This window comes from Amphimedon queenslandica, unplaced genomic scaffold (assembly GCF_000090795.2).
Source record: "Amphimedon queenslandica unplaced genomic scaffold, v1.1 AMPQUscaffold_13117, whole genome shotgun sequence".
NCBI lineage: Eukaryota > Metazoa > Porifera > Demospongiae > Haplosclerida > Niphatidae > Amphimedon > Amphimedon queenslandica.
The window spans coordinates 54,753-82,330 of record NW_003546647.1 but is presented as its reverse complement, the minus strand read 5'-3'; the positions used below and the strand labels follow the sequence as shown (position 1 = coordinate 82,330).

General features: G+C 35.3%; 7 protein-coding genes and 1 long non-coding RNA gene across 8 annotated transcripts in view; 4 read left to right on the top strand and 4 right to left on the bottom strand.

The window, feature by feature from the left end:
* Window positions 1-952: 952 nt before the first annotated feature.
* LOC100638356 (DCN1-like protein 1) lies at window positions 953-3,813 on the bottom strand. The gene is made up of 9 exons (XM_011407984.2): window positions 3,703-3,813; window positions 3,590-3,653; window positions 3,381-3,542; window positions 3,047-3,156; window positions 2,443-2,501; window positions 2,103-2,233; window positions 1,837-1,919; window positions 1,522-1,618; window positions 953-1,280 (listed from the first exon to the last, which is right to left on the bottom strand). Exons 1-9 carry the CDS (start codon window positions 3,715-3,717, stop codon window positions 1,189-1,191), a joined length of 813 nt encoding a protein of 270 aa, XP_011406286.2. The 5' UTR covers window positions 3,718-3,813; the 3' UTR covers window positions 953-1,188.
* A 21-nt stretch (window positions 3,814-3,834) lies between these two features.
* LOC105314060 (uncharacterized) lies at window positions 3,835-5,442 on the top strand. Its single transcript, XM_020001067.1, has 2 exons — window positions 3,835-3,975; window positions 4,027-5,442. The coding sequence occupies exons 1-2, from the start codon at window positions 3,873-3,875 to the stop codon at window positions 5,415-5,417; spliced, it is 1,494 nt and encodes a 497-aa protein (XP_019856626.1). The 5' UTR covers window positions 3,835-3,872; the 3' UTR covers window positions 5,418-5,442.
* A 105-nt stretch (window positions 5,443-5,547) lies between these two features.
* On the top strand, window positions 5,548-7,095 carry LOC105314059 (uncharacterized). Its single transcript, XM_011407985.1, has one exon. The coding sequence runs from the start codon at window positions 5,548-5,550 to the stop codon at window positions 7,093-7,095; it is 1,548 nt and encodes a 515-aa protein (XP_011406287.1).
* A 7,170-nt stretch (window positions 7,096-14,265) lies between these two features.
* LOC109585118 (uncharacterized) lies at window positions 14,266-19,203 on the bottom strand. Its single transcript, XM_020001068.1, has 9 exons — window positions 19,062-19,203; window positions 18,956-19,015; window positions 18,511-18,636; window positions 16,731-16,914; window positions 16,572-16,680; window positions 15,583-15,811; window positions 15,375-15,525; window positions 14,886-15,032; window positions 14,266-14,385 (listed from the first exon to the last, which is right to left on the bottom strand). Exons 2-9 carry the CDS (start codon window positions 18,992-18,994, stop codon window positions 14,270-14,272), a joined length of 1,101 nt encoding a protein of 366 aa, XP_019856627.1. The 5' UTR covers window positions 18,995-19,015; window positions 19,062-19,203; the 3' UTR covers window positions 14,266-14,269.
* A 183-nt stretch (window positions 19,204-19,386) lies between these two features.
* LOC109585114 (podocalyxin-like protein 2) lies at window positions 19,387-20,577 on the bottom strand. The gene is made up of 4 exons (XM_020001063.1): window positions 20,360-20,577; window positions 20,112-20,233; window positions 19,516-19,752; window positions 19,387-19,396 (listed from the first exon to the last, which is right to left on the bottom strand). The coding sequence occupies exons 1-4, from the start codon at window positions 20,405-20,407 to the stop codon at window positions 19,387-19,389; spliced, it is 417 nt and encodes a 138-aa protein (XP_019856622.1). The 5' UTR covers window positions 20,408-20,577.
* A 736-nt stretch (window positions 20,578-21,313) lies between these two features.
* Window positions 21,314-27,578, top strand: part of LOC109585121 (uncharacterized) — a 22,779-nt gene continuing 16,514 nt past the window's right edge. The window contains exons 1-2 of the mRNA XM_020001075.1: window positions 21,314-21,318; window positions 22,565-22,566. The gene's annotated coding sequence lies outside the window, so the exon portion shown is untranslated. The remainder of the gene's footprint in view (window positions 21,319-22,564; window positions 22,567-27,578) is intronic.
* Window positions 21,406-26,642, top strand: LOC109585122 (uncharacterized). Its single transcript, XM_020001076.1, has 4 exons — window positions 21,406-21,643; window positions 21,706-22,065; window positions 22,295-22,309; window positions 26,098-26,642. The coding sequence occupies exons 1-4, from the start codon at window positions 21,478-21,480 to the stop codon at window positions 26,229-26,231; spliced, it is 675 nt and encodes a 224-aa protein (XP_019856635.1). The 5' UTR covers window positions 21,406-21,477; the 3' UTR covers window positions 26,232-26,642.
* On the bottom strand, window positions 26,657-27,103 carry LOC109585124 (uncharacterized). Its single transcript, XR_002186334.1, has 2 exons — window positions 26,808-27,103; window positions 26,657-26,755 (listed from the first exon to the last, which is right to left on the bottom strand). It is a non-coding gene; the product is annotated as an uncharacterized LOC109585124 (long non-coding RNA).

Here is a 27,578-nt window from a genome sequence, read left to right as displayed (position 1 = left end):
TGACAAGGGCACTTCTCTGCTGCATTCTGAGCTCCAGAAACAAAATGAATAGCTTCTTTGCTATGTAGTACCTTCTTTATGGCTGTGCTAAATATTCTATTTTCTTTCATATGATATTTATGCTCTTGTATCATTCAAAATTATCTCTAATTGTGAAAAATTGTAAAAGTGAATATTTATTTTTATTTTATTTATGAAATAGAAGGAAAGCCCCAAAACATGTGGAAGACCTCCGCATTTGAAGTACAGACTGATACAAAAAAGTTTAAGGCTAGAGTATTTGTTACTGGCGAGTTAAGGGTACAAAACAAAAGCAAAATTTGGGTCTACTTTTTGCTTAGAAATCACAACCATACAATATTTCCTATTAGAAGATGTCTCAAGACCTCGGTTATAACATTGGTTAATGTCTTTTAAACACCAATAGATGGTTCATAAAATTGACTTTCAGAAAAAGGTACAAAACAAAATCGGTAGTTTGGACAACTTGACAGTAGGAGTTCAAGATAGGATTTCATTCGGGCCATTAGTGCAGTCCTTCTGAACCAGGTATCAATGTATAGATATGATCTTGATCTTTGCAGCTGACCTGGAACTGGATCTGTACTCCATATCGGACACGAATTATAAGCCAAGAAGTCCAGTGATGGTCCTCCATTTTCCTAGTTTCCCGGTAAGAAAAACGACAACTTGCATACGTCGCTAGGCAACGCATGACATGCCCATAAATTTAACGGTGGTTTCCTATCCCTTTCATTTACTCTAATATCTATGATGAAACTCCATATTGTGAGAACACGCCCATTTCACGGGCGTAAAAGTGGGCGTGGCCAAATAGGCGGGCGCGCTTCGCGCGCCCTTTTCTACTCATAGCCTACCCCTTCCTTTTTTCTCCCTACGCCCTTGATTATTATTATTATTATTATTATAGCACGTGGTTTCCATACACTTGTTCTGTAGAGTTCTGGGAGTGGTCATTCACAACACAATAATAATTCCAGGAAAGTGAGAAAGAGAAAGGAAAGAGAGGAGTATTAAGATAAAAATAGACATTGGTGTGTGTGTGTGTGTGTATTACAGTATAGTGTCTCTAATATTTGACTGGTTCATTAATTCCACTAGCACATAATTGTGTATGAGTATCAGTTATTGCTGCATATTATCATCAATTAATATAATTAATTATTACTAGCTGTTACTACTAGCAGCTGGTGTTGTAGCATTAGTTATTAAAGGTCTAGCGTATTCCACAAATTCATCAATAAGGACTGGCCAAGCACCTACAGAAAGAATAGAAGGAGATAGAGAAATGACAACAAGACATATACTGTTCACAGTTACAGTATAGACAGAAGCATGAATAATAAACCTACCATACAATCATTAATGTACATGTACATGATCATGTACTTCTTTGCATAAAATCATTAAAAAATTTACAATGCAATAAAGCTGCCACACATTAAAGTGGTATACAAATAATTTAAACAGGACATTACAATTTATACAGTATAGACCTACCATCTTCATCATAATTGCTCATGGTGTCATCAATCGTGTTTGAAAACTCTAGCAGAAGGTTCCAAGTGTCTTTGGGTATCGCTCTTTTATAATGAGACTGAGAGAGAGAGAGGGAGAAGGAGGGAGGGAGGGAGGGAGGAAGGGAGAGGGAGGGAAGGAGGGAGAGAGAGAAAGAGGGAGGGAGGGAGGGAGAGAGAGAGAGAGAAAAAGAGAGGGAGGGAAGGAGGGAGAGAGAGAAAGAGGGAGGGGAGAGGGAGGGAGGGAATGTCAAGATAATTACAGTAAAAGTGGCTTGTAATTACAAGTATTTTTTACTTTTAAAAATTCACACCACAAGTCCAAAAATTTGAAGCGACCAGTAAAAACAAGATTCCAGTAGGCAATGGCCATCTCAAGATCTGTAAAGAAAGAGAAGGAAAAGAATTTAACCAATCCATACAATATACACATGTACTATACATGTACATGTACATGCATTTCAAGGGAAATTCCCACCAACATATGTACATGTACATTAAAATCACTGAGTCACAAGTTTAGCAAACATGATGCTACATGGACAATAATACTATGTAACTAGCCTAGTCCTTTCTGCCCCGGGTTTTTGGCAAAATTAAACGTAAATTGGTAGAAGTCCTTGAACTGTTGTGAGTCCTGTATCTCCCGATCAATGGTCTCACACCTTTTACGGAGTTTATCAATGGAATCACACCTAAAAGAGGGAGAGAGAGAGAGAGAGGTAGAATTGTACTTGTAATTGTAGAAAGACTATTATACTGAATGTGAATCACAGTAAAATAATGTATAGCAAATAGAAAAGGTAAGTCTTTATCAATATTAATACAATTATTACAGAGAAAGAGGGAGGGAGAGAGTGAGTATAGTTGTGTTTGTTAACTTATAATGTACACTGGTCCTTACCCTAATCTGGTCATCCCTTCTACAAACTCCTGTCTAGTGAACTCGCACTGTGTGGCAGCCTATGGGGAAAGAGGAAAAGTGAAACAAGTGACAAGTACAGGGACTTAGTACATGTATACATGTATGCATTGAAAATGTAATAAAAATGGAGAATTCTCTACTTTTCATTTTTGGCGAAATTTGGCCAACAACCCTGTACTATAGTACAGGGACTGTGACACAATTTTGGAGCAACTTTTTAAATTTGTAAAAAATCCAATTTTGATCGGAATCAGCTCAAACTTTCTACACAACATAAGTACATATGCATCAGGAAATGTAATTAAAAATTGGAATTCTCTCCTTTTCATTTTTGGCAAAATTTGGTCAACGACCCTGTACTATAGTACAGGGACTTTGACACAATTTTGGAGCAACTTTTTAAATTTGTAAAAAATCCAATTTTGATCGGAATCAGCTCAAACTTTCTATGCAACATAAGTACATGTATATGCATCAGAAAACATAATAAAAATTGAGAACTCCCTACTTTTCATTTTCGGCAAAATTAGGCCAGATGATTACACAATGCATGTACATGTGATCTATAGTTATGCATACATACGTTTAGTTTCCAAGCTATAATTAATACGGTGACACTCGCTGGATCTAGTCTCAGGTCGGCACAGAACCTCGTCACACCTTCAGCCAAAATCTTGTCCTCGTCAACAGAATCTGATTAAACACTAAAATAATTTGCTGTACAAATTACTAAGTTAGCATTTTAAGAACAAGTATTAAGTATTAATTAATTGTACAATTTTATATTAATTATTAATGAATCACTTTAATTGTAAAGATCCCTTGTTACTAAATTCACAATTAATTAACACAATTTGTATTATAACTACTGTGTAACTAGCCACACCCACCACATATTAATAACTAACCACACCCACCTCTATATTTATTAAAAAGTGCATCTAGTTTTTTCTTATCCACAGCCGGCACTGGAGGCGGTATATAATACAGCTCAGGGTTTTCGTAATAATTATTAATAGCTGGTTCCAACTTCCAGTCACTATTAGAAAGGTAACTCACGGCAGTCGCCTCGTCCATTCCTAATGAATCACGTGATTAAGTCACGTGATCAGGGGAAGGGGCTAACCTGTGAGTGAAATGAACTGTCTCATTTTTCCTTTTTGTGAGCTGGAGTATTTGGATTTGTGATACTAAAAATAGAAAAATATGAGGTACTTGCTCTCTCTTTTTCTCTCTTACTCCTGAGGAAGACATTATTGACAAGAATTGAGAGAATGAGGGTGCTATAATGAAGGTCTTGGGCCTGCTGATTCACTCCCAGCCCACCAAAGGCAAATAAAATAATTGACCACACCCACCACGTGGTTAATACCCCGCCCCGAACCACGCCTCAAACTATACATTTCAAAATGGGGTATCGAAGAGGGAAGCTCTTGCTGATTTTTCTCTTTTTCCAAATAGTCTTAGTCTTATTCTTTTTCACATTATTATCCTTTGGCTCTAAGAGTTTTAGTAAGACTATAATCATCAGTAATATTTTATTATTTATCTCTGTTTTTATAGATTCCAACAAAAATGAGCGTTCCAGCATCATAAACAGAGACTTAAGCTCTAATCAGTTTCTCGTCAATCCCAGTATACTAGCCGGCCCTACTGTATCAGATCACACTACATCATCATCAGCATCCACGGAAAAGAGCAGCCCTGTATTGCCAGCAACTTCAGAAAGGACCACTCCTATTCTAATACCGTCACATTTCATACCAGATCTTTTGACAGTACCAGACTCATCTTTTAAAATGTATTCTGCTTATTTGGACGACAGGGAAAAGTTTTACGGTCCAGCAGTGTATGTACTTGGTATCGACCTCATGAAACGATATTCAGAAGGATTGAGAGGTTTAATTACTTATAATAATGGAGCTCGTGTTTGCATTGGGCCTGCAATCTTTGAGAAACCTTGTGATTATAAATGCAACAGGTATGTACATTATACGACATATGACACCGTGAATAACGTTTTTAAACTCAATCATCCTCTGAATTCCTCCGTATATCCAACTTTGATTAGTATTTCAAGAGACTGCACAGGAAATTTAGCATCAAAACCACTTAAGATCCACCCACACAACCCAAATAAGGACAAACGGGATTTTGGGATTTGCATACAGACCCCCGTATATGGTAAAGTACAAGTTGAAGATCTCGTGTATTTCATTGAAATGAACAAGTTATTAGGGGCGGAGTGGATAATGATGTATTCAATGATTGATGGACTTGAGAATAATGATGAATTACAACCTTACATACGGGATAACCTACTAACCGTCGTACCCTGGCCAAAAATATTCAAAAAATTGAGCCCAACTCATTATTTTGGTGAGATATTGTCGGTTCATGACTGTCTCTATCGTTCTTTAAGTTGGATCAAACATTTGGTACTTATTGATATTGATGAGCTGATAATACCAAGGCATGGTAGAACATGGAGTGAGATGATAGGATCAATTCCAAAGGCATATGACGCTTACCTGGTAATAAATACGTACTATACCTCTGCTAAGGATAAAGACACAGAACTTGATAAAGTAATTGATAAAGAAGTAATTGATAAAGAAACTGAATTAGTTCCAACTAAGAGCAGCTGTCATGTTGTACCTTATTTTAATAAACTGTATCGATATTCATGCATGTTCCGACCTTACAGACGTTCAAAAGTGTTAATAAGAGTTGATGCTATTAAGAATCTCGATATTCACGCTATCCCTAGTGCCAACAAGGCTAAAGTGTACATTGTTCCTACTAATATAACGTCGTTGCTTCATTATAGAGGTGACCCGACTCCAGACTGTAAGAACAAGAGTCTCATTTATGATTCAATCGCTTTGAAGTACAAGAGAGATTTCATTTTAAATTCTGGTATAAATGTATGTCATGAGAATGATAATATTTGATATAAATATTTGATGTTGATATTAATTTTTATTAAGTCATTAAGAGGAAGCTCATTACCTCCGGATACATTAAGTATCCGGGACAGTACGGACGGAGAAGAATAACCACGCCTCTTATAATCTTGACAAAATGGCACTCTTTAGGAAGAATAGTTTACTTCTCTACATGATTTTCATCCTCTTCTTTGGGTCTATCATATTACTCTACTCATCTCTTTATAGTAAAAATATAGAGTCAGTAGATTATCCAAAAGATATACGTTCTTCCTTAACACAGCAAACGACAAAAGGGCCCACAATGGCAAACTGTTCCTGTCCTACATGTCCGCCCTCTCTCTCTACTCCCCACTCAATAGAGGAGGAAGGAGCAGCAACTCACCCTCCAACTGTTAGAAAAGAAACTGAGAATCATCCAATCGTTCCGACCAACCTTTCTACTAATGTGATGCACGGAAAAACTTTATATAAAGAGAATCCGCTAGTTTGGGCCAAAGTTGGAGATGCGACTTTTTTCTCTGCCTATTACGAGGACAGGAAAGAGCGATACGGTCCTTCAATAGTGCTGTTAGGATATCAGAGCCGACAGACAGAGGGAGGTACTTTTTATTGTCTGTTTCATTACAAGGAGGGAGATGGGGAGAGAACGCTCTCCTGTCAATCACAGAAATCAGTTTATATTGAAATGGACGCCTGCAACTATCAGAAAGAAGTGCATAAGAAGAAGCCGTACAAGTATAAACATGTGTTTCATGTTTGTCACCTACCAGGAGGTGACACCCGAGTACCCACGGCTGTCTCGCTTAGCTCCGCCCACACATGTGAGCCATCGTCAACCCCTGTACCAGTGTACGTCTATCGGCCGCTGGTAAAGGCTAATATAGGGGTGTGTCTGGAGACACCTGTTTTTGGAAAGAGTTTGGAGGATATGGTCAATTTTATTGAAATGCAGCGAATCTTTGGAGCCCAAACCATTACTATATACTTATTGGACGTATCGACTGAAATAGAAGAACAATTAAAGAGAGCATACGCCAGAGATGAGAGCTTAACGCTAGAGGTCTTACATTGGAGTAAAGGTTTCAAGGAGAAGGACCCTTTACATTACTATGGTGAGATACTAGCGATACATGACTGCTACTACAGGAACCTCCACAGAGTGAATTACCTAGCAATGCTTGATCTTGATGAAGTTATTGTTTCAAGAAGACACTCAGACTGGCATCAGATGTTACAAGAACTTGATAAAGATTACGTCGATAGTTTTATATTCATCAACAGTGTGTATCTTAGAACACCAGATAATGAATTACCAAAAGTCAAAACCACCGAACTAGAATCCTATCTTTGTCCGGGTCACTCGCTACCACCATACTTCCTGCACTACGGGAAATCAAAGTGTCGGTTTCATTATTACGAGAGATCTAAATTCATCGTAAAACCACTAACAATACTAGATACTGATATACATGGACCTTGTACAAGATTAATGGAGACAACTCACCTGTTTGTACCTGATGATATGGCAGTGAGTCAGCACTACAGGGACAAGCCAACCATTGAGTGTAAGCCGAATAGAAAAACTAAGAAATACGAAGTGAGTTATGATGATTGGTTGCTAAGATACGGGAAAGAGTTCTTATTGGGAACTAAGAGAAAGTTGTGTCCAAATGTTAATTAATATTTTACTTGTTATTAATTATTTATTTATAGATACCACCATTATATTTATTTATTCTACAATTTATAATTGATTTCTCAATATCCCATCTCCATTATTTATTTATTATTATTAATTTTTATAAATATCATATTCATGTTAACATGTAGCGGAAAATTTCGCTTAATTAGCAAAAATTATGTACAGAAAGATTTAGTTCACGTGCAGGAGAGAAAGAGAGAGAGAAAGAGAGAGAGGGAGAGAGAGAGAGAGAGAGAGAGAGAGAGAGAGTACATGATATGTAAGTGACTATACTGTCATTTACTGTATAGCCAGAAAATCTGGTGGAGAATTAATTTTGACAGAGTGGCGGTTCAAAATAAAACTGCCAATATTATAACTGTTGATAATACTTTTGCAATTAGGGGCAGATTCTGTCATGAGCACGTGATACAGTATTTCTCACTATTTCAGTCAAGACTATGGGCAAGGAGCAGCTTAAAGAAAAGACAAGATAGTAAATCATCAAATTAAGAGAACACCATTATTATATTTAGGCAGTTTTGATGCAAAACTGCAAAATTTTTCAGCTATGTGGTAATATATTATGTACATAGTGATGAAGATGTTAATCTTATTAGTGATACCATATAAGGTAACCTCAGATTATATGATGTCACAGTCCTATATCACTGATTCATTGAAGTGGAGGACATAATGTCACTGAGTGTTGTGTGCATAATGTCACTGAGTATTGTGTGCATAATGTCACTGAGTATTGTGTGCATAATGTCACTGAGTATTGTGTACATAATGTCACTGAGTATTGTGTGCATAATGTCACTGAGTATTGTGTGCATAATGTCACTGAGTATTGTGTGCATAATGTCACTGAGTATTGTGTGCATAATGTCACTGAGTATTGTGTGCATAATGTCACTGAGTATTGTGTACATAATGTCACTGAGTATTGTGTGCATAATGTCACTGAGTATTGTGTGCATAATGTCACTGAGTGTTGTGTGCATAATGTCACTGAGTATTGTGTGCATAATGTCACTGAGTATTGTGTGCATAATGTCACTGAGTATTGTGTACATAATGTCACTGAGTATTGTGTGCATAATGTCACTGAGTATTGTGTGCATAATGTCACTGAGTATTGTGTGCATAATGTCACTGAGTATTGTGTGCATAATGTCACTGAGTATTGTGTACATAATGTCACTGAGTATTGTGTGCATAATGTCACTGAGTATTGTGTGCATAATGTCACTGAGTATTGTGTACATACATGTATTACCCAGTTACATTATATGTACATTGTATTGATGATGTACATGTGATGATCATATGTACCTATTGGTTGACCATATTAGGATAATGTCCTTATAAGGTAACTCTATTATATTAAATCAGTAGTCCATTGATGAAGCATTGAGCAGCTTGTGATATGGAGGACATTAATTCACTTCATGACTTTACATCACCTCCCCTCCCTACCTAATAAAGAATATTATAATCATGATCACTGATATCCAATAACAGCTATCAGCTAGTGTATAGTGTAATATGATATTCAGTGTTATTGATGTGTTTAACTATTATCACGAGGTGTGCTACATCCAATACACGGCCCACTTTTAGACCAATACACTCATCATTTCTACTGGAGTACTAGTGCACCCATCAATTGGTACACCCTCCGCTGATACTCTACAGGCTACAACTGTTTTGTACTTATTGAAAGACTTTATAGAAGGCTGGTTACTATAGATCTTTATTGTTGCAAGATAGCTGTTCTTTTATTATTTTTAAATCCTGCGCTTTCTTTATATTGTGATGTAAGTCCATAGCTACATCTTAACTTACCGAACTCTCTCATTGTCCTCCATACTATATAGTACAAGATGATTGATGTCTCTCAATGGAGAGCAAGTATTGGACTGTGGAACTACTGTCAAGCTGCCTCCAGTAGACCAGCTAATGGCCACCACTCTCACTCATTCAAAGCTGCAGTAGACAGCAAGTCAGGCAGTACTACATCAGGAGAGAAGACATCTAAACTGCCAGCAGCAGCTCTGTCTCTTATTGCTTTACTCCTCCTCCTCTTTCACATTCTCTCTTTATTAAGACACATCTTAATGATTCCTCCAACAGGTAAACAACAATTGCAACTTTGTACTTTTATATTTACTGGTATTATATTTTTAGGTAACTGCTACCAAGTACAATGTACTACTGGTGTTACTGTTACTGATACAAATTACCTCCAGTCAGTAGTCTTACCTGGAGGCAGTAGTACTAACAGTGATCTCTATTTGATCGTTTGTCTACGTATGCTCCTCCTCTTATCAGGAGATGTTGAACTCAATCCTGGTCCTATGATTGATGATAAACCTGACATTACCTTGCTGCTTCAATGGCTTGAGCCACTTGTTGACTGGCAGCCATTTGGACGACAGTTACCAGGATTGACTGCAGATATTATTACAATAATTGAACAATCAGAAACTGATCTCTATCATAAAAAGAAAAGGCTCATCACAAAATGGTTATATATTAATAAAAATGCAAAATGGAAGGATGTGATTTTAGCATTAAAAAGAAGGAAAGAAACCGAACTAATGCAATTCATTAGTAATCAGCTAGAAGTACAGCAATGCACAGGAGGTATATGAGGCATGATTGTTATTATAATTATATTAAATTTATAATAGGTAATAATGATTATATAACAGAAGAGCTCAATTTGTCACAAACCATTAATAGTAATGATCAGTTACAAGTACATCAATGTACAGGAGGTATGATCATGTATTTATAATAATTATGAATAATTATATTTAACATGCAATAGGTAATACTGATGCTCCTACTAGTACTGTACTAGTAGTATCTACTGTATCATCATCAGTTTCTGAACCTGTTACTAGTACTACATCAGGTAAACATACACTTAATACAACACTCATTAACTGATACACTACTGCAGGTAATCCAAAGGATATATTAAGGACTCATGCTAGTAAAATTGTTGATAGTATTTCTATTGACATTCCAAGAACAGCATATGCACTGTACTCTAAAGAACTGATACCACAACAAACTAAACAGGAAATGCTTGTACCAGCAGTTGATAATTATACTAAAGCTGCCAACCTTATGAATGTCATTGAAAAACAGTTGGAATCCTCTTTCAATCCAGAGCACTACCTAACTGAAATGTGTCGAGTATTAATGAACCAACAACATCGTACACTAACAGATATTACTACCTCTATATTACACCAGTTAGGTGAGTGTGTGTGTGTGTGTGTACATTATCAGTGATCAATATTATAAAGTAAATAAAAAACATTAAAAATGGAAAAGCAGTAGGATTAAAAATGGGAAAAAGTAAAGAAACAAGAGAGTACTTGCAAACTGGTGTGAGAAGATATCCTACACCACTGCATGAAAGACATGGCTTCATATGTAGTAGCCTGTGTGGATAATTACAATGCTTTTGGGTTATATTCTTCATGCAGTGATGTAGGATTTGTTATCACACCACTTTGCAAGTACCCTCTTGTTTCTTTACTTTTTTACAATTTAATCCTACTACTTTTCCATTTTTAATTTTTTTTTTATTTACTTGTAGTCATTATAATCTCAATACATTAGGTCAGGCTATACCTGACGTCACATCCATTAGTTCAATACCTGATGATGTTCAAGGATATGCTGACAATATGAGACAACACTACAAACACCAACCTATTGTTGCTATGGACTGGCCACCAAGAATTGGAAAAAATTTCTTTGGAAGACTAGCACTAGTAGAAAAACAAGACTCCAGCACACAAGCAGAATCAGCTTGGCATCTGCTAAGAGGAGAAGTTGATGAAACAGTTAAATTAACTGGAAACAAAGAGATAAGTGTTGAAGATGTCTTCCAACCCACAGACAGTTCTCTGTCTCTCAGAGTAGTAATAGACGGTCCTCCTGGTATTGGCAAGACCACACTTTGTCGTAAACTGTTAAACATGTGGTCTAATGGACCACCTCTACACCAACAGTATGACTTGGTACTTTACTGTCCTTTAAGGAATAGCAAGATAGCTACAGCTACTACACTAGCTGACCTGTTTGTGTGTCAACGTTATGAAGTTCCCATGGTAGCTGAATGGTTTGAGAAGAGGAATGGAGAAGGATTACTGATAATCTTTGATGGTTGGGATGAACTAAGTGAACAACTCAGACAGTCTTCATTAGCTGCTAGTATCATTTGTAAAGAGAAGTTAGACCAATGTTCAGTAATTGTTACCTCTCGTAGCTATGCCTCCTCTTCACTTTTGAAAATGGATACTCTCAGTAGACATGTTCAGGTCATTGGGTTTTCTAAGGAAGAAATATCAACAGTAATTATACAAACACTACAAAAAAATACAAAACTAGCACAAGAACTCATTGATGAAAAGGCTGAACAAGAAAAATTGCCATTATTGGGGAATGCAAATTACAAATCACATTTCACAACTACTCAAAGCAGTAAGGACTCACAACTAGCAGCGAAACTCATTAATGATCTTAAAGTACGAAATGATGTCCAATCATTGTGTTATATACCACTAGTCTGTTCCATGGTCATCTTAGTTTATTGTAAGGAAGGAGGACACTTACCAGCAACACTCACTCAACTCTATGAGAACTTTATCCTACAAACTATTAGAAGACATGTTAAAAGACATGACATTAACCCACATACTTTAGGTAGTCTTTCTTCATTACCATCACAATTAGCTAAACCTTTACAAGAGATGTGTCAATTAGCTTATACTAACCTGGCTAATACAACAATGACATTCTCTTCACATCAACTACAGTCACTGAGTGAGGCAGTCAAGGAAGACTATCTTGGATTGATGACAACATTCACAGAATATGATGATGAGAAGTATCAGTTCCTTCACTTGAGTATACAGGAATTTCTAGCTGCATGGTGGATAGCTAAGCATGAGAAGAAGACAGAGGAAGTGTTTAAGGATCACTTTGATGATGATCACTTTCGAATGTGTCTGAGGTTTGTGGCAGGTCTAACTCACCTTGAACATGAGAGCTATCAACAGTATTTTAACATACAACAACTTGACTTACAGTGTAAGAGGAAACCATTGTTTGGATTTAAGACTTGTTGTTTCTCCTATTTCTATCAGAATCCTGATATTAGACATAATCATATCAGATCTGAATATTTTGACAATTTTCCCATTCTTCTTCTTCAACTCCTATATGAATCACAGAACACAACATTATGTCAAGTATTAGCACAATCCATCAACAACCACTCATTGTGTCTGGATGATGATAGAGTATCATTATCATTGTTTGACTGGTTGTGTCTCAGTTATTGTATAAACAATTCCAACACAACATGGAATCACTTGCATCTGGACTGTGTATCTAACCGATTTGTATTTATCCAGGAACTACTCGAGAAACTATCAGTCTTCATTGCTGGACTAACCAATAGCTCACTACAGACCCAGTGTAAGAGATTGGAGGTAAGGTATGATCAACCCTTTGATGATGTAATACACAAATTATTACAACCATCACTTCTACACAATATTGAGGAGTGCTACTGTGAATTATCTAATGGTCTATATTATCCCAGTCTTGTATTGTTACAGTTCCTCAATCTTCCTCAATTGAAGATACTGCACTTAATAATGCTCAGTCCTATACCTTATCATTATGATCCTTATCATTATAATCTTTTTCTTACTATACCAACAGTTGGTAATACATATAAGTGCACTGAACTTGAGAAATGTATAGAAATGAATTCAACACTACAAGAAATGAAGATTGAGTATATTGGAACGAATGTAATAACAAGTACCATTATCAGTGTCATTAGAGGAGTAACAAGAAATAAAATAATAACATCATTAGATCTAACTATAGGTGTTTATAATGCTCCTCCTTCTCATCTACCTGATGGAGTAATAGAGCAGTTACTAAAGGACAACAACACATTACAAGCTCTTTCACTGAACATACCTGATGAACTCCTACCATCATCACTGAATATAGTAGAGGTGAACACACCACTGACTGCTCTAGAGATAGGAGGATGGAGTAGTAGTGAACTGATGACATCACCACATATCAAAGGATTACACTGTCTAATACTATATGATCCATACCCACCACATCTTCTATTTCTCTCTCATCCCAGTCTACATACACTGACTTTACCATTAGACACAGCTGAGAGTGCTATTGAACTATTTACTATTCTACAAACCAATACTACACTTAAAGCTCTGAGTGTGAAGATAAAGGAGGAGAGAGTATATACCAGCAGTATGGGTACTAGTCTACAAGACATGCTAACACAAAACCAAACACTGAAATACCTTGAGACTGATATTAAATGGAAGAGTGACATTCCCATTCCCAGTTCATTCCTGTCCTTCCTAACAACTGGTCTCAGACACAACACCAGTCTACAGCAGTTGAGTGTATCCATTCCACTGAATGAAGAGATAAAAACTTTTATTAATGTCATCTCTCAAAAGAACAATCTCACAGAACTTAAAGTGAACTTCGAACCAGATCAGTTGTACAGGAACTGTAGTAAGGAAGAGAAGGAACAAATAATGACACCATTGTTTTTTAAACAGGCACTCCCTGCTGTTACTAACACGTTACAGTCACATACAACCATCAGACTACTGATGATAGAATGTGAATATGTTAATGATCAGTTATCTCAACCTAATTGGATAGAACTAGTACAACATTTATATGAAACTATCTTCATCCATCCATCACTTGAATATATTCATTTAAAGGCATCTCGTCTCCTGGACGATACTCTTAAAGATCAAAAGAAGACATTGATTGATAGACACAGAAACGAACAACCACACAAACCACTACCAATAATCGATTAAAATAAACTTATGTATTGTTATTATTACTAGGGCTTATAGGGTTTGGCTATTTTTTATTATAATAAGAATTAATTAATGTCATTATCTTAATACTAAAAATAACAAAAAACAAAATAAATGAATTAATAATGAAGTGAGTCTGAAACACTGAATACTATTAGACTGAGAATACAAAACACACACACAATGAATGTAATAATAATAATAATAATAATAATAATAATAATAATAATAATAATGAGTGTTCATTATTTAGGGACAGCCAGTGCTTCTCTCTCTTTCTTTCTCCTCTCCCTCTCAGCTCTTCTAATGGCCGCCCTCTCCTCATATGACAGATTAGCATCAAGACTAGGTTTACTGAGATCTGTAGATACAGAGAGGAGAGGGAGAGAGAAGTATTAATAACATGTAAAAGTGACAATATTCATGTGTCCATTTATAGTACATTTTGATGCTTCAGTATAATTTTACTACTTTTACTGTACAGCACTTTAATTTAGGAACACTTCATTTTAGTAATTTTCAATAAAATGAATTTGATGATTTTTAATTTGACAATTTTGTGTATATGTACATGTACTATGAACATGTACATTAATGATTGGTGGGTTTAATAATTAGGAGAATATTTCAATTACAGTTTATCAAATAAAGGTGGATTGACAATATTATATGCTAGTCCTCACGTTACATTGACACTGGTCAGTTAAATTTGATTCAATTCTAATATAAAGCATAAGTCAAAACGTCAAACCGCCCACACTTTTAATTAAAAATTGACAGTACACTGACCTAGTCTAATATTGTAAATGAGTCTTAAAACACTGTTCAATTAAAGCTATACTGTATTATCAGTCACTGTACCTATTTCTGGTGTTTTCTTGTCCTCCCTCCATGATCCAGTAACTGAATGAGGTGTATGTTCATCATCAGTCCTTACCATCAGTCCTCCATCTTTATACCTACTAACATTAACTGCTTCATCTCTCCATGATCTTGATACACCTCCTCCTAAACCACCCGCCATATTGGGAATTTGATATCATCATAAGAACACCATATAGCCGGTAATTTTGGAGGAAAATAATTTCGGGGAATTTAGCATTTTAATATAGTAGCCATTTGTCAAATTAAAACACGCCATTTTGTACCTTATGTACATGCTCAATGACACATGCATGGACACAAATTCCGACCACAAACTAATAAAATTTTAGCACAATTAATCAAAATTTCTTCCCTCCAAAATTACCTGCTATACAGTGAATAACAAAAAAATTAACAAAAATTATACTAATACTACTCAGTAATAATAAATTATTATACGTTAATATCCCAGCCCCAGTGTCTCACCTCCTCCTCCATTACTTGAGTCAGTTCCAGTTCCTCCATTAGTCTCCTCACTATCAGTATAGGCCAGTCCTAGTTTGGACATTAAAGTACTCAAATCATTAAAAGTACTTGAAGGCTCATCCTCCATACCAGGCATATGGACTACACGAGACTGGAGGGAGGAGACAGAGGCGTGGTCAACCACACCCACTAATTAATACAGTCTCACTTTAATTAATTCTATTATTAGTTTGTCAATCGTTGCTTTGTCTCCTCTTGTTAGTTCCTCCACCATATTATCAGTAACAGAGCAACCAATAGCTCGAGCTGATTCAACTACTAGTAGCATGTTCTCTTCTATGGCTTCAGTCTTTTCTGCAGTGCTTGCAGTAGGGGGCGGGGTCTTTGTTAGTGCCCTCAGGTCTACTGTATGTCTCACTGATTTGTTTATTAATTTACTAAACAAATAAATAAATATAAATAAAATAAATAAATATGTAATTTTATTATATAAAGTACATGTATCTTTGATTCTGATCAAGATGTTTCAAGTTACGGCCATTTTAAGAAAATGCCAAAATTCTGAAAAATACCCAAGGTATAGCCCATGGTTATTTTCAAAAAATGACTAAAAAATCACCTCAAATTTTTATTACATTTTTTGATACATATTGATGTACTTATGCTGTGTAGCAGGTTTGAGCTGATTTTAAAATCAATTTTTGAAGCTATGGCCATTTTAAGAAAATGCTAGTATTCTGAAAAATACCCAAGGCTATAGCCCATGGTTTTTTCCAAAAAATGGCTCCGAAATCACTCCAAAATTTTATTACATTTTCTGATACATATTGATGCCCTTATGCTGTGTAGCAAGTTTGAGCTGATTCCGACTTTAATTTTTCAAGTTACGGCCATTTTAAGAAAATGCCAAAATTCTGAAAAATACCCAAGGCTATAGCCCATGGTTTTTTTCCAAAAAATGGCTCCAAAATCACTCCAAATTTTTATTACATTTTCTGATACATATTGATGCCCTTATGCTGCGTAGCAAGTTTGAGCTGATTTCAACTTCAATTTTTCAAGTTACGGCCATTTTAAGAGAATGCCAAAATTCACAAAAATGGCTGTGAAATCCCTCCCTATTTTTATTATTCCATCAGTTGTGCTGATGTCCTTATGTACACAGGATAATGATAATAATGATAAACTGATGATTACCATAGATTAGATGGTTTGGTACAAAGTTGGTAAAGTTCCTGATCAGATGAAACAGGAGGACGTACCTCTAGAGAAGCATTTACATACATTCTAATTAATGCACGTTTATCTAAAACAAAAGCCCATTATTATCATTATCAATTAATTAATATTCATTACCTTTTGGTGCATTTGATTGGGTAGGTTGACCAGATGGTGATTGTTTTCCACGACTTGTCAATTTTTGAAAGTCGGCCAACGTCTTTGGACCTCCGCCCCCTCCAGTTCTATTAGTGGGTGTGGCTAATGACTTTGATTTTGTATCAGTGGGAGGGACAGAAGTGACGTCTGATTGGGTACGAGACTATTGATAATAACAAATAATAAATAATTTAATAATGTAAATCCATTATTTTTAATCTACATGTATTAATTATCACATAAGTGTCAACATAAACCAGATTATAAAATATTAAGCTACTGATGTACAAGGTACATGAACATGACATCACAGTAAATATGAATGTGCTATTGATATAATTTATTGCCTTATAAAACAGGTCTATACTTATCTAAATATAAGTTTTATTTATTTATTATTTTGTATTGGATCAAGATTCTCTCTTCTGCTTATCATCATTTTCATTTTATCAAGCACATTTTAAAGGACACAATATATTAGTGTGTAACTGTGTCTGTGTATCTATGTGGCATTTGAGTGTGTACAGACTAGCCTCTATATAATGGACACCGTGTCTCTGTTATACAGAGGTGTCCTTTATGTGGAGGTTATTTTATACAGTAAGGAATGTAATTGGTACACTAGGTGCTGTCCGTTAAATGGAGGTGTACGCTATAGAGAGTGTCCATTAAGAGAGACTACCGTAATTCTTCTAAAAATTCGCCATAGTCACTTAATTTTGATAAATAAATTTTGAAAACGAATAATTAGAGTAAACTAAGCCTTTATGGCCAACTAACAATTAATTATGACGAAATAGGAGCAAGAGTAGATCTACTCTTAATAGGAGGCACTAAGATGCATGTTTGGACAAGATATAAGTCTGTCGATGCTTCTTTGTTGCTTTGACTAATATAATCGGAATCTTGAACTTAGGCCTACTAATGGCAGTCATCTGTCCGGTGGAGTGCTGCTCGAGGCATCACTGTGAGTTAGACATGATTGTCAGCCTCTTCCAGCACAGGTCCATGTGTTATAATGCTGTCGAGTGTCGAAATTGGAGGGAGATGGCGAAATTAGAAGAACTGTTTAGAAGAATTATGGTATACTGTACATGTATCATGTAAGGTTAAGTGATTAGGTCCAGTGTTGGTTAGTGAGTGATTATAATATTCAAAGAATGATTAGCAGCTGCTACAGTTACTCACCAGTACATGTACATGATACCATATTTGGTATGTAATTACCACAACTATTAGGAAGAAGCCACACACAATAATAATAATAATGATCTCTAACATACCATGTAAATGTAGCTGGAAATTTTGGAGGGTATTAAATTTAATTGACAAATTGCTAAATTTTGGTGATTGATAAATTAATGGCTCAATATGACAGATTTTTATTTTGGCAAATAACTATCAAAACACCAAACACTCCCTCCTAAATTTCCTTCCATATGATATATGTATCTTAATATCCAGTATCTACATGTACATGTACTGCCTGTATTATGTCTTTATTAACTAACCCTTTACTGGTCATGTACTATACAGCAGCACACAATGGTTCAAGATACAATGTGTATCTAGTTGTTTCATTTTGACAAATGGCTATAAAAATGCCAAAAATTTGCTAAAATCTCCACTCCAAAATTACCAGCTATTATACCACGTAGTACATGTACAATGCACACGTACTCATGAATTTTGAAATTCTCATGCCATCAATCAGTATATTTAAAATAATAATTATTATTTAATCAATTATTATTAATACCTTCAGCTTAACTCCGAAGTCAGTAGAAGTGTTGGTTGTTCCTGATCTTGGTTTAGTGGGAGGAGGTTCAGTTTTACGTAACTGAACTCTATCAGATCCACGACCATCAGTACTATCAATACTAGCCTAAGAATAATAATAATAATAATAATAATAATAATAATAATAATAATAATAATAATAAATAATAATAATAAATAATAATAATAATAATAATAATAACAATTACTAAATTTACTATACATTTACAATAACATGTACATGTACATGGTAAGTTGTAGGTATGTGTTACTGTATGATGAACATTAACGAAACAAAATGAAGTACATGTACGTAACTGCAGTACATGCATAATACATGTACATGTACATTAGCTGCACATCAATCAATGTACATATACTGTACATGGTAATGAGTAGTTGTGCATATGATGTTGGTCTCTCACTTTCTTTTCCAATTCTTTAGCAGCTTCTTTGTCAACCATAACCCACGAGTCTTCCTTCTCCTTATAAGGAAAGTGCTAATATTATTTTTACATTTTAAAGAATTACTTTATTTGTTTGTTCACTTTTCACTTTATCCTCTTCCTCAGCTACTATGGCATCACCTCCTTCATTAGCTCTCTCTCTCTCCTTCTCCTCTTGTTCTTTTTTCTCTCTTTCTTCTCTCTCTCTTTGTTCCTTCTCTTCTCTCTCCTTTCTCTCTCTCTCTTCTTTTTCCTTTTTCTCTCTTTCTTCTCTCTCTCTCTGTTCCTTTTCTTGTCTCTCTCTTTCTTCTTGTTCCTTTCTCTCTCTTTCCTCTCTCTCCTTCTCTTGTCTCTCCTTTCTCTCTTTCTCCTTTCTCTCTCTCTCTTCTCTCTCCCTCTCCCTTTCCTGTCTACGTTTCTCTCTTCTCTCCTCCTCCTCCCTCAATTTCTCCTTTTCTTTCTCCTCTCTCTCCCTCTCTCTTCTCTCCTTCTCCCTCTCTCTTTCTTGCCTCTCCTTCTCCTTTCTCTCCTCCCTCTCCTTCTCCTCTCTCTCCCTTTTCTCCCTCTCTTCTCTCTCCCTTTTCTCCCTCTCTTCTCTCTCCCTCTCTCTCTCGGCAGGAGGTGTGGCACTAGTAGGAGGAGGGGTGGGGCTAGATACGCTCTGACTGGGAGAGGAGGAGCCAGTTGATGGTGGGTTTGGAGTCTTTGATGAAGTTGAAGGAACAAAGGATTGCTTTACTGTAGCTTTGGCATCAGTGGACGTGCGACCAGCAAACCTAATAAAATTAATAAACAAATAAACACATAAAGCACACACATGCAACAAAGAAAACATTCCAAAAGTAGATAATCCACAAATAATATTTATTAATAATTAAACAACAACAACCAGGAGTAATGCTATTATTAATGCTACAGTTGGTAAGAAGATACATGTACAATGTACATATATGTACATGCATGTGTGTGTGTACATCAAATCTTTAATGACAAAGTGAAATAGGATACATGTACATATAAGTACATTTACATGTACTAATGCACAATATATGTGTGCAAGTACATTATTAATACATGTACATGTACATACCTCTCCAAATATTCTCTCTCTTCATTCTATGTTGCTAATGGATACCTGTTATATTGTGAGGTTCCTCTGTTCCTCCCTCCTCCAACTTCAATACCTTTACTCTTCTTCAAGTCCCTCAGTGCCTTCCTAATGGCGGCCCTGTCCTCATAAGACTCTGCTGCCTTCAACTAGGGGTACATGTACAGGTAGGTAAGGTAAAGTATATAGACATGATTCAGTATCATTGTTTATTTAATAATAATAGAAATATATTTTATAACAATAATAACAAAAAATAGTTCTGTATTTCTTACTTTAGCATTGAGGGCTGCTTCGTCCAGTCCTTCTAAACCGTCCGCCATTGATTGATAACAAGAGATTAGGAGCGAGTACTAGAGCTACTGTAACTGTAGAAACACAACTTGTTGTCTTTGGCTCGCTGCTCGCTCCTTAGGGCCAGTAATAAAGAGTAATTGGACTAAATATCCAGTGAGTGATTTTAAGCCACAATACAACTGATGGGGTACCACGCCTCTCCTTTTACTCCCACGTGTCCTGATTGTGATTAGTAATAATTATCCTTGCACATTCACAAGTATAAACAAGCTCCGTGATGTGTACACGCTACACAGTACACTAATGTAGTATCTATGAATGTACAATACATCTCCAGATAACCAGTAGTTACCAGTACATCTAATGCACCATTATGTACAATACATATCAATACACATTATGGTCTGTAGTGTCCATTTGATTGTGTCTTTTGTGTCCTTTGGAGACACTACAGGTAGCAGGTGCAGTTAAGTGACGCCACTATATGGTATAATGCCACCTGCTCATTTTACTCAAACATTTACAGATAATATTTGTTATATTAATTTGATTATAATGCAACTAATAGTACATACAAACAAATGGTATTGTAATGATTAAATTATGCTGCAAAAGGTTATTATTTTGAAAATACACAATTTAAATTAACCAAACGATGTCTTTGTTACTACTGTATAGCAGGTTTTTTTCGTGAGGCTAAACTTTCGTTCTTTTTGTTCTTCAAGATGGGAGAACGAACAATTAACCAAACAAAATTCCAGTTTTAATGGGCGTGGTAGCTTATTAATGTCTTCAGAACGAATGTTTAACCTCACGAAAGTCATTTTGAGGATGGAAATCGAAAGTTTACCCTCACGAAACAAATCCACTATACGGTAGTGAAAAGTTCAATAGTGGTCAGTGTTCAACACCTTATAAGGTAGTAGTCTATTAATAGGTTGTATCTATTATTATTAGGTGATGAATCTCATTACATTAATGGTTGGAGGTTGTGGAATGTGGTTTATGTACTGATAGTAGATTATACTACACCACTAACAACATCACTCATGCAGTCACTTGTGTGTACGGCTTTATTCTACTTCCTTCTTGAATCATGTCAGTCACTTCCACAGTCATAGGAGATGAGGGAATACTTGAATATTTTATTGAGTTATTATTTATGTTGAGATGTACTACTTTCATGTGGCTAATTATGATAATGATTGTCATTTCTTTCCTAGTTTCTATATCCATTGCAATCATTAATAAAGGATTTAAAGGTACAGTAATATTATTATAGTGAATAAATTATGAGTTTTATTTTTATTTTTGTGCACTGTAGTTCCTTTACCATCACCAACAGAGGAAAAAGAGCAGCAACAATTTCCAATGGAAGGTTCACCAGAATACATTACAATGAAAGAGATGTTAGCTGATCTTGTTGATCTATTGGCAGGAAATGCTGCAGTTATTTTACAATTAAATAATCATCTCCTTTCTCTTACCATCATACCTTATGGTGTATACAGTGCTGTTGCTCACCTTAATCATACTCCAAATGAAAGAGCTACTCGACTCATCAATTCATTATTAACTATCATACAAACTCATTCTAATCCTAACAGAGTGTTCTCTTCTCTCATTACTGCACTGCAGAAAGTAGGACTGAATAACATGGCATCTAAACTAATGGAAAAATCAAGTATGCTAAAAAGTCTACATCATTTACCATATAGCCGGAAAGTTTCGTGGCAAAAAAACTTTTGTGATTTGGAGGTTCCTGGCCTATTCGTGGTTTTTATTTTAATAATTAAAATTATTCGTGGTTTTTAATTTCGTGGTGTCCTTCTAAACCACAAAAACCACGAAAGTTCTTGGCCACGAAACTTTCCGGCTATATGGTATTTTTACTTTTTGATTATAATTTACAGGAATGAAAGGTGGTCGTATTAATCTAGAGCAGGAACCATCAGTCAGTGAGGGACCACTTCAACCAGTGGGTGTCACTGCACAATCTCACACACCACAACCAACAATCACTGGATCACAATCATCTACTCCTACTACTGTCATTGAGCTCAGTTCAAAGAGTGAAGTTGCTACCAATATTGGAAATCTTCATTCTCATTTTGCATCTCTTGATTCTAATATAAGAGATGAGTTTGAGGAGCTGGTGGAAAAGGGTAAAGTGAAGCTTAAAGCTGTAGCTAGGAGTGCAGCAGCTTATTTAAGCATTCAAGTATCCGGTATAAAATATGGTGATGTTGATGAATTATTTGATTCTCTTCAGCCTCATTATGATTTCTTCAGTTGTGGTGTACTTAAACACTTGACAGACACTTACCTTTCAAATGCACTGCAAACTGAACTAACTCAATACATTGATAGCGTTGATAAATTCTCAAAATCATCACAATTGAAGCACATACGATCAGCAATCAAAGAGAAACTGTCATCATTACCAGCAGCAGCCTCACCAACCACTAGCAATCAAACAAAACCAGTCGTTATTAAACTGAATGACAGATGGGAAGAAATGACAATAAGTAAACTCAAGGCAGTCCTCAAGCATTACTTTGGAGTAACGTCAGATCTCTTCAGTCACATTAGCTTTGATTATGGTTCATTTGTCATTACACTGTTAATACCAGCCTCACTATCACAGTCTATTATTGATACAATCAATAACAAAACAAACTCAATGAGTAGATTAGGAATATTGGAAGTTGCTGTTGATGGTAGTACAATTCCTATTAGAAGAGAAGACAATAACAATTTCAACACTTTACTTCATGAATCAGTGGAAGCTGGTGATAGTTTTGAAGTATCAATGCTACTGCAGTTAGGAGCTGATCCAAACAGTAAAGATGAGAGAGGAAAGAGTGCAGTAGAGATAGCTAAGCAAGGAGGACACACTCAAATAAAAAAAATACTATTAACAACTGGAGGTGAGTTAAGTATTTGATTATTAACAATGCATATTGTACCATAATGTAATTGGGTCAATACCTAATGATATTTAGGAGTCCATTGGAGGGTGTGAAATACTGTGCATAGTATTCAAATTGATAATAATACACAAAAGCATTATTGTATTATAATCATTCACCAATTAATTGATTTTAGGGATGGCAGAATCTATTTACACAGCACGTATTGACTATCCTGGAATATATAGTGATGAGCTTTCATTCAGTAAGGGAGAGCAGCTGGAGATATATAGGAAGGATGGTAGTTTTAAGTGGAGTGGAAGATCCTTGGTGTCTGGTGATGAGGGGCGTATTCCTAGTAGTTGTGTTTACTCAATGTTTGAGTCACTTCAATTGTTAGAGTTTATACTGTCAGTGGAAGAAGTGTCCCTTCCTATTCTACAGAAGATAAGGAATGATTCATCTAGTAATGATGAGAAAGCTTCTCTTTTCTTGGAGACTATTAATGATGATCCTATTATGATATCTGCACTGAGACAAGACAAGGAACAACATGATAAAGGTAATATTTGTGATTATTGTGACAGTCAGTATAATTATTGATGAACATGTAATGTCATGTGTACATGCATACTTGTGTATGTAGCATGTACAATGTACATGTAATTTCATGCATTATATTCCTGTCCCTACATATGTACACATTACATGTGTGTATGTATGTACATATGTATTGTGTGTGTGTATTTGTTTATTGGTTGTAGTGACAACTAGCAAGTTATGTGTGTTTGTATGTACACATGATGTGAATATGTGTATTATTATACATGTATATAAGTATAATCCTTTGGTTTATATTAGGAATCACTGGGAGTGTGGACTGGTACAGTGACTGGGTATCCCTTTCCTCTCCATCTCCAGTTCAGTGTAATGAAGTGATTAGTAATATCAATAATAATCATAAGGTGATTAGCCTCAACTCCTCATCTACTAATAGTACAGTATCTCTACTATCATCAACTAAACTGCATACACTAAACCTGAGGAGACTTGAGATATGGAACTCTCCATTAACTAATGATTGTATCCAGTACTTGTGTATACTACTAACTAATAATAAAACAATACAAGGACTAGTCATCAGTGGCCGCTCCATTAGTGACAGAGGAGTTACTAATATCTGTCAAGCACTTGAACACAATTTTACACTTACCTCATTAAATCTTACTGATAATCCTCTGATCACTTCTACTAGTGGACAGGCTCTTTCTCACCTCCTCCTCAATAACTCATCACTAGTTGAACTTAAGCTAAGGGATACTTCATTGTCTACTGAGTCAATACTACTCATCCTCCAGTCACTAATGGATAATGAGAAGATAAGGACACTCAGGCTAGACGTGCGACACAAAGAGACTTGTATTAATACTTATTCTAATAACTATCACCTCATACAAGACAGAATAGACTGGTGGTAACTAATCACTTAGTGTTGTTTTGGTATGAACATTTGTTTTGGTTATAGTTTTAGTTATAGTTCGAATGGTCATATTTCTTTTAGTTTAGTATTAGTTTTAGTTTAATTCTTCAATCCTTTTTAGTTTTAGTTTTAGTTTTAGTTTGAAACTTCAATAATGTTTTAGTTCTAGTTTTAGTTTAGTTTCAGACTTTGATTTTCTTTTAGTTTTAGTTTAGTTTTAGTTTTTCCTTATTAAAATAAATTTAGTTTAGTTTTAGTATTTAAGAAAAGTTTTAGTTTTAGTAAAAATTTGAGTAAATATATCCCATAGCACTAACCATTTTCAAAAATTACAAGCACAATGTGGTAACCATGGGTAAACCAGGTGCATATAACATATGCATGCATGACTTGTAACTAACTAAAAGATATTTTGGTTTATAACATGTAATTGTATTAGTTTAGTTTTTTTTGAAAACATCATTGACTTTTAGTTATAGTTTTAGTTTAGTTCTTTTACTCTGTTTAACTTTTAGTTTTAGTTCTGGTTTTAGTTTAAACCTCCAATGACTTTTAGTTTTAGTTTTAGTTTTAGTTTACTAAAAGTAAAATGGCTTACTAAAAGTACTTTTAGTTTTAGTTATAGTAAACCAAAACAACACTATAATCACTCTTCAAATGAATTTGTGTATCTTCACCAAAAACAAGCGACCAATCAGAATACACTATACATAAAAGGCTGAGCTGTGTTTTTTATTAATTCCATTATTATTTTTGATATACATTATTTCATAATCTCATTCTAATCAATTAGCATGTGGTTCACTTCTGACAATTAACAAAACATTTTAACTGATTATTCTTGTACTCAACACAAATACATTAGTGCATATTATGCAGTATCTATTTTCAGTATTGTCATTCTAAAGATGCAGTACAACAGCAAAGGACACCAGAGCCTATGGGATGGTCAATAGAATATAATTATTACGATGAGAGATGTTAGCTGATCTTGTTGATCTGTTAACTGGAAATGCTGCAGTTATTTTACAATTAAATAATCATCTCTTTTCTCTTGCTGTCATACCTTATGATGTATACAATGCTGTTGCTCACCTTTATCTTACTCAAAATGAAAGAGCTACTAGACTCATTAATTCATTATTAACTATCATACAAACTCATTCTAACCTAACAGTGTGTTCTCTTCTCTCATTACTGCACTACAGAAAGTAGGACTGAATAACATGGCATCTAAACTAATGGAAACTTTAAGTAAGCTAAAAAAAGTCTACATCATTTCAGGAATGAAAGGTGGATATTAACAAGAGTGGATCCACTCTTGATATTAATCTAGAGCAGCAACCATCAGTCAGTGAGGGGCCACTTCAACCAGTGGATGTCACTGCACAATCTCACACACCACAACCAACAATCACTGGATCACAATCATCATTCTACTCCTACTACTGTCATTGAGCTCTGTTCAAAGGATGAAGTTGCTACCAATATTGGAAGTCTTCATTCTCATTTTGCATCACTTGATTCTAAACTGAGAGGAGAAATTGTGAAAAGAGTACAAAATGGAGAAGCAGAGCTCATAGCTATAGCTAGGAGTGCAGCTGCTTATTTAAAGGTCCCAGTATCCAGTTTGAAATATGGCAACGTTGATGAACTATTTGATTCTCTTCAGCCTCATTATGATTTCTTCAGTTGTGGTGTACTTAAACACTTGACAAACACTTACCTTTCAAATGCACAAACTGAACTAACTCAATACATTGATAGTGTTGATGAATTCTCAGAATCATCACAATTGAAGCACATACGATCAACAATCAAAGAGAAATTGTCATCATTACCAGCAGCAGCCTCACCAACCACTAGCGACCAAAAAAAACCAGTCGTTATTAAACTGAATGACAGATGGGAAGAAATGACTCTAACAAACTTTAAAAGAGTTCTTCAATACTACTTTGGCCATATTGTGACAGATATTTTCACTATAGTGGAGATTGATAAAGGCTCAGTCATTATTACACTGTTAATACCAACCTCACTATCACAGTCTCTTATTGATGCTATCAATAACAATAAAGAATCAATGAGTAGATTAGGAATATTGAAAGTTGCTGTTGACAAGGATGCAATTCCTATCAGAAGAGAAAATGATAATGATTTCAACACTTCACTTCATGAATCAGTTAAAGCTGGTGATAGTTTTGAAGTATCAATGCTACTGCAGTTAAGAGCTGATCCTAACAGTAAAGATGAGAGAGGAAAGAGTGCAGTAGAGATAGCTAATGAAGGAGGACACACTCAAATAAAAGAAATACTATTAACTGGTGGAAGTGAGCTAAGTATTAATTTTGACATTAATTATATGCAGGCTATTATAGTTTCTTGTCTACACAAAGTACACGCACATAGACACAGTTATAGTCATTATTTGTATTAAAATACACATTAACTGACTGACTGTGTTTATTATTAGGAGAAGAGACTGGAGAGGTGAAGTGGACCAGTGATAAAGTAATCCTCACTAAACCATCAGCAGGTCAATGTCAGGAAGTGATCAGTCAATTAACGGATAGTTATCATACCATTTACCTCCATCACTCATCACCTGATATTGTATACCTATTGATGTCTCAAGTACTGGATATAAGAACAATAAAGGGGATTGCTATATACAACACTAAAATAACAAAAGGCATCATCCTCTCACTGTCTCACACAATAACAATCAATAGTTCATTAAGTTCAATATTGTTCTGTCAAGATTCAATCAATGATGATGGAGTCATTGCACTTGCACAATCATTA